Source organism: Mus musculus, chromosome 16 (assembly GCF_000001635.26).
Source record: "Mus musculus strain C57BL/6J chromosome 16, GRCm38.p6 C57BL/6J".
NCBI lineage: Eukaryota > Metazoa > Chordata > Mammalia > Rodentia > Muridae > Mus > Mus musculus.
The window spans coordinates 89569597-89577262 of NC_000082.6; the positions used below are offsets into that span (position 1 = coordinate 89569597).

The following is a 7666-nucleotide window of genomic DNA, read 5'->3' on the forward strand; positions in this document are numbered from 1 at the left end:
CTTATGTATGTTTTGCCAGATACACTAAATATCATTGGCCCATCATGTTTGGGGAACACAGATTTGTTCCAGAAATCAAGGGGAGGATAGAGCTAACGTTGGACCTCTTGTTGCAGTGACCATGGAGAATCAACTACTCTTCCTTCTCCAATCTCCCTCCAACCCAGTTGATCATGGATGGGTCATTTCAAAGGTCTCCACGGTGGCCTTTTCACGGGAAAATCCTCTGAATGCTGATTCTCTGTTGCTTGCTTCACTGAGTAACTCTCTGAACGCCCTCACTTCCTAAACAGCTTATCTTTTACCTTCACAGAAGTCATTTTGTGGGTCCCTCAAATTTTCAGGGAATTATAGTCATCAAATCAGTCATCAAGCCACTACTGCTTCACCACAGCCCTAACTTGGTCATGTTCTCTGAGCAACAAAGCACAGGGTGACCTCTGGCTTGTCCCTGAACGTGATCACTACACCTGTCCTCTGTGCTCAGGAAGCAGAAGAAAGTTAGGACCTGATCAGGGAAGAATAATTCACAAATTAACAAAACCCCTTACAAATAAAGAAGTCTGCGGAGACACACGGTTGCAATGCCAACTAATGCAAGTTTATTGAGAAATACACGGGGCAGCAAGCTCCCTCTTTCAGAGACACAAAAAGCAGAAGCCAGGCAATAAAGCAGCAAGGTGAAGCCATGGGCTGTCGGCATGAGAGCCTCTGGAGGCATCGTGAGACCTCAGACTGGACTGAGGTGGCGAAGCCTCTGGAAGCTTTGAGACGCTTACACGGAACCAGAAACCAAACCTTAAAGTTATCTTAGTGCTGGCAAGAAACATTTTAGAGTGCCAAAGGCAGCTTGGGCATAGATAGCAGTTAGCAACTTGGCAGTCAATAACACGACGAAGCATTCAGGCAGCGTACAGGAAGGTCCCGGAAACATAGCTGGCGGGGCACGGAGACTCAACTGGCTCAGTGGCTCTTAGGGACTTAGCAAGTTCTTCGGCAGCTGGATACACAGGACTGCTGGTGTGTCCTGGAGACTCCACAGGTTGGTTGGCAGACAGTAGAGATACCTCCCACTGGTTGGCAGACGGTAGAGATGCCTCCCACTTGTTGGCAGGTGGTAGAGATGCCTCCCACTGGTTGGCAGGTGGTAGAGATGCCTCCCACTGGTTGGCAGGAGCTGGAAATCCCTCCCAGGGGCTGACAGCCAGTGGACACAAAAGTGAGTGGCCGGCTACAGGGCGTAGAGCAAGGATTGGAGACGCAGGTAGTCTGTCGATTGCAAGTTACCTGGGCAGGAGTGGAGATACAAGAAGTTCTCTGGTAGCACGTTGGCTGGCAGACAGTAGGCTCACAGTATGACTCCTGACAATGGTCCAGGAGCCAGGAGCCAGTTTGGAAAGAACTGGGCAAGTAGAGGCCACTCAGGCAGTCTGCGTCACGGGCTGAGGCTGTGGTAACTGGGCCCACTGGAGCAGTGTAACGTCCTCCAACTGGCCTGGAAGAGCAATTTCTTGTGGAGCAGTTGAAAGACATGATGGCAGAGAGAGAGGGCTGCACTGTGTCCTTGAAGTTAGCTGAATTATGAATGCTACTTCAGGACCCTGGGCTTTTTATATATCCTTGCTCATGGGTGGGGTGCCCGTGCTGGTTCCCTTGGCTTCTTTGGCTCACACCGCCTTGCCTTAGAACATCTCGTGAATCTCCAAGTTAATTGTCCCTGGAGAAGCCTTCTCCCTCGTAAAGGACATTTAGTAGTTTGGTAACTAAATCATAAGTCTCCTGCACTGTACTTTAGTCTGGGTTAAGAATGCAGTTGACAGCTTCAAAGCTATTGGTCATCCTCACCCACATTTCATCCCCCATTTATCTTGCATCCGATGAGTGTCCGTGTCCAGCCACAACTCCAAACATGCCGCTGCTGCCCCACCAGCGCACTCTCTCTTCCTTCCGGCCAGGGCTGATGGCATGCTCACGCCATGCTTGCTCTGTCAATGGCATTTAATACGCTTTCGACATAAGTTAATGAGTCACTCTTCCACAGCTAACGGGGCTTCTCATAAGGGGAGCTGCCCTTTCAAATCGCTTCATGATAGCAACGAGAAGGCCTGCCAAGGAAGAGGACACAAAGATTTATCCAAATCAGGAGGGGATGCTCGGCTTTCCTTCATGTACCAAAGCAGGAAGAGTGTAGGAAGGAAAGAAAGCTCTGGGCATCCCTCTCTAGTCCATCCAGGCAGCAAGTGAGATGCTCGTTAAGAGGAACTGCAGTCCGAGCCAACAGAGAGACCCTTTTTAAAATAAAATTGGTGGAGAATTATTCCTAAAAGTTTTACTCTAATAAAAATGGCTAACAATTACTTGTGAGCCTCATTAGGATGCCAGGAGACAGGCTTCATTAATTTTAAAATTATTATAATGTTAATTTAAAAGGCTACAGTGTCTTTCTCCCATTTTGCTCAATACAGTTGAAACATATTTATTTTCACACAAGCTATTATAGATAGGATGCATTTTAATCAGGAATAAACTAAAGACTCTCCAAGGTCATTGTCTTTATCACAGATAAGGGTAAGCCCGGATGGGCGGGATCAGGCACTTAATCAATGCTTGGTAGCAAATGGGTGTATGAAGAGGTTTCTGTAATATTTAATTATTCTGTAATATTTAATTATTCCTTTTATGCATGGAGAACCAGACTGGTGTTGTTCTCTTTTGTTTCATCTCAGTATAATACAGTTGACTCTGAGAAAGAAAATTGACTGTTTCTCTGAGTCCATCTCTGAGTCCATATACACAGGTAAATCACCTGTTTGAGCTAACAAAATAAGTTACTGCAACACAACTCAAGTAGCCAGAGATATCCCCACCTCAGAACAGCTATAAAAATCTGACATGGCCTGGCTTACGTGGTGAACAATAATGGACTTACATATATTTGAGGGCTACAGGCAGGGCCACAAAGAGAACAGTTTTACATCAGGATGCATCAGAAGTCCCCTTGCAAGAAAAGCATCATTCATCTAATTAGAGGCTGATGACACTCAACAATAGGATGCTGGACCATGGGCTGTGTTAGAAATCTCCCGAGGATCAACTTTAATGGCTCCAAGAATGTTCTCAGGAGCAAGGGGAAAGAGATTAATGAGATGACTACTTTCCACGCTGTTGTGACCATGCTCTTTCCACCAGCAAGAAGGCCCCAGATGTTTGAAGGTCAGAGTGCCGGGTCAAGGGATGGGCTGGCTTGTTTTACAACAGATGAGTTGTTAACAGGCTTCTGTCAGCTGAGGACTTGCAGTCAGTAGTGGATATGCAAAAGGAGTAAAGGCAACAGACTGTCAGTGACTATTACTGCATTCCTGGAAAGGCAGAGGGTTGAGAGAGAGAGAGAGAGAGAGAGAGAGAGAGAGAGAGAGAGAGAGAGAGAATACACAAACATACATGCTACTGTATTATGGGGGAGGTCAGAGGACAACTTCCAGGAGTCAGTTTTCTCCTTCCACCATGTGGGCTCAGACCATGATGCTCAGAGGCAAGCCAACACCTTTACCATCTCGCCGGCCCATGGCAGAATTTTTAAAGCTCTTTATCTTTCTCTATTAAGCTTTTCTACAGAGTGTTGAAAGTCGGACTCTGCAGGAATCCTAGAGGATGCCTTCCATTGGCTTCAGGAGGAAAATGAAGAGATGCTTTTAGCGCGCGTGCGTCTCATCCGGCTGTCGAGTCAGGAGCTTATCTCACCTGGTCCTTCCAGCAGCTCTACGGAGCAGGCATCAGGCCCCGTGACAGATGCCGAAAGTTCAGGCAGGCTCAGCTGCCATCCGAGTCATTTACTTTATATCTGACTAAGTGAAAATTCAACTACAGCAAAACCTAAGGGCAAGCAGGTCACAGCTGGGGCAATTGAACCATGCTGGGATGCCCATCCTAAAGTGTGATGAAGAATTCGTTTACTGATGTCAGACCACCAGCCCTACACTGATAGCAGTATAAAGGATACAGTAACTCTCCCCTCCAGGCCATTAACCATCTAGCAACAAAATAAATGGAAGTCGTTCCACATACCATTTAATACTTTTTATTTAGCTAGAGTGAGATTCAAGGTCATCATAAGCAAAGCAAAACCAGAGATCCATCAGTAGCTTGAAACTACAATTTGAATTCACAATTGTTTGTAATGGCCATACATGTAACTAATTCTCAGAGAATAGCAGAGAAGGGAATTGGCTTGTCCATTTTCCACAGAACCTGCCATTTTGCAGATGTTAAATGAAAGCAATCGGTTGAATGGGTTCCTTGGATTTTAATTACTGATTGAAACTACTGGTTTGCGCTTACATTGTGGCTGAAAGCACTGAAATCTTATATTAAAGTGATTTCAGCATTTACAAGTCATGTTTTTCAGAGGGGCCAAGACCTTGCCACCGAGAAATGAAAACTCTTTTCAGGCCTCTGTTATCCTCTGAAGTTGTATCCAGAGCCTGGAGAACACTTCTGCATGCTTGCATGCAATTCCTTGTAGAAGCATGCATCTTTATTTGATTTTTACTACTCAGAGTTGCAGAGTAAAGTGAACTGCTATGGTGTCCTCAAGGGGTGGGGTGTCCTCATGCTGAGGCTTTGGTCTGCAATGCAGGCTCATATCACGGGTCCATTGATACATTCATAAGTGAATGGACTATGGGGGAAGTGGTGGAGACTGTGGACAGTGTGACCTGCTTGTTACATAGCCATTGCTGAGATGTCTTTGAAGGAATTACTCATGGATTCTTTCTCCTCTCCCTCTCCCCCTCCCCCTCCCCCTCCCTCTCCCCCTCCCTCTCTCCCTCCCCCTCCCTCTCTCCCTCTCCCTCCCTCTCACTCTCCCTCCCCCTCCCCCTCCCCCTTACCCCCTCTCTTTCTCTCTCTGTCTCCCTATCTGTGTGTGTGTGTGTGTGTGTGTGTGTGTGTGTGTGTGTGTGTGTGTGTTTGTCTCTTTTCCTTTTCCCACCTCTGATTCTAGGCTTCTATAAGATAAGCATCCTGTTCACACATGCACACACTTGCACCCCCACACACATACACACACACATGCACACATACACATGTGCACACACACAACATGCATACACATGCACACACATACACACACATGCACACATGTACATGTACACACACACACATGCGCGCGCACGCACTCATGGCACAGTGTTTTCCCTCACTATAATCCAGACAGTAATGGAACTAACTGAATGCTGACAAAGCCTGAGAAGCCATGCACCAAGTCCATCTCCCTCCCCTCACCATCTGCTCGCAGCAATGAAACAGAGACAAGTATATCCACTGACACTCATGTGACACTCAAACCCTAGAGAATCCTAATTTGAGAATATTTTAAGTGGAATTGACGAATCATACTTTTATTATGATTACAAGAAAATACTTTCAGCCAACCAGCCACTCTCATCCCATAGTCTGCACGATATGAAACGTCAGTGCAGCAGAAACCAACCTGTAAGGATGGCATACTGTCTCCCATTTGCAGAGCATCCAGTGAGGAGACTGAGATGAGAGCAGATGAGGAGAGAGCAGAGGCCCACTCTCTCCCATTATCTTCATCACAGATGGGCGATTTGCTCTCATTTGTATAGAATGATCTAAATCTTATACAATAATTATTGCGGGCTGGAAATGAGCAATTCTTTCACTCCGACTGAATCACACCAATCACTTGCAAGGCCAACCATTTGGGAATAAAATGAGTTAAGCAGGTGCGGAGGCTGAAGGCTTGGTATGCGCAGAGGACGCTTCTCATCAGAAAGTTGGGAATAATGTTGACCAATACCGGTCCAGAGAAAACGACTAATTGAGTCCCATCAAATACAGGCAGGGTGGATTTGCAGAGAATCAATAAACGTAAAACAAAATTTGGTCGCTCTCTACTTTGAGGAAGTGATTGTCTTCTCAAAATTAAGCTATTCATTGTCTCTTGAGAAATATAAAAGAAAATTCAAATTTTTATAGAGAGAACCCTCCGGTTGCCATGAAACTTAAAATTAATTCTATCTCAGCTGAGTAACTCCGCTTTTGTTTTTAACTTAACACAGACTCTATCTAGATTGAGTCTCCAGAATCTCTCCTAACTGAGCCATTAAAAACCCTCACGGCCTGAGTGACGCACATTGCAAAAACTGAAACCTGTGCTCCAAACTCTCCTCCAAATGCACCAATCATAAGAAGAATGGCGTCTCTCGTGCTGGTGCCTACCGCGGAGACAGAAGGCAGAGATTAAAGTAAGCGAGGCACGTGCACTAAGATGACCGCATGGGCGCCGCTCAAAGAACCCAGAGACAGCACCGAGTAGCCATGTGATCTGCATAAAGAAAAACCTTCACAGGATTCTGCTGGGGTTGAGCACTCTGGAAATAAACCGTGCTCTCCCCACCCACTTTCAAGTTCATGTGGTTGTCAGGGTGTGCTTTTTCACCCTGGCTCAAAAGGACGACGGTCCCACCGGGGAAGTTGAGTAGAATCTCAAGGGTGGATCCGCGTGTAGCTGAGGAGGCCATACAGGGCGAACGTTCATTGGGCCCCTCCGACTTCTTCCTGTAGTCTTCAAGCAAGCTTAAACCAGCTTCCAGGAAGTAAAACCAAAGAGTGTGGCCTTGCCTTTAGGGCCCTTCCCATACTTCCTGCTTCTCACTGGGTCCTCTCTGATACTATGGCAAGTAGCGCAGGCTAACTTGGTCTAAGCGCATGTACCGGTCCATCAGAAGGGCTGCAAACGTGAAGACAAGGCTTCTATCTTTCCTTCTCTGGGTAGGTTGTACGGAAACTCATTTCAGAGTTCCACGGAACCTGACCTAGTAGCTTGCAACAGTGACAAGCTTGGCAGACCTTTTTGAAGGTTTTTTGTTTTCATTCTCTTTATCTCAGTGACTAATTAATTACCCACAGAAAAATATTCCTTCAACTGTACTGAGTTCTGATTTTAGGGAACTTTAGATTGGGGCTACATGTTCTAATACTAATATATATTAGCTAGAAATGATAACACATCTTTATTTCCCCCTTGGAGCCTATAAATTACACTCAAGTTTCTATTCATGAAATCCAGAAAGCATCTTAGATGCAATCTGAGGCCCAAGAAGGAACTGTGACAGCCTTTATACACACTGTTACTGTAGTGATTATTAAACTACTTCAAAGCAAAGAGCATCAGGTTTTTCCTTAGCACAGGCTGGTACCCACGCATTCCCAGTTACTAAAGGGTTATATGATTTATTATTTTCAGCTTGATATCATGATTGTTTTCCAAAAGTAAAGGATGCTTTTATTTCTGGAAGATGTTTCCCAACTGTGGAATTCGGGAAAGATTTTAAGCAGTGAGCGTGTGGATCTGTTTTGGTTTTCATAGTCAAAACTTATTTCTGAATATACTGAAAAGTAAGACTGAGTTAGCAGAAATAATAATAATTTCATGAATGCTATTGAATAGTGTAAGGTTTAAAGAAGGTATTATTGCTTAGGAAGTAAACTGAGGGCCAACAAGGCATCCCAATGAGTAAAGGCAAGTAAAGGCACATACCTCCAAGCTTGATACCCCAAATTCACTATCTATTGAACTGCCAGTCAAATCAGGGACGAGAATCTGTCCTTAGGCAGGTCACAGAGCCCTGCAGAGAAC

The 7666-nt window shown here is 45.4% G+C and overlaps 1 protein-coding gene across 1 annotated transcript; it reads right to left on the minus strand.

Moving 5' to 3' along the window:
• Nucleotides 1–579: 579 nt before the first annotated feature.
• On the minus strand, nucleotides 580–1587 carry Krtap11-1 (keratin associated protein 11-1). The gene has a single exon (NM_001113406.1). It carries the CDS (start codon nucleotides 1531–1533, stop codon nucleotides 982–984), a length of 552 nt encoding a protein of 183 aa, NP_001106877.1. The 5' UTR covers nucleotides 1534–1587; the 3' UTR covers nucleotides 580–981.
• Nucleotides 1588–7666: the final 6079 nt, after the last annotated feature.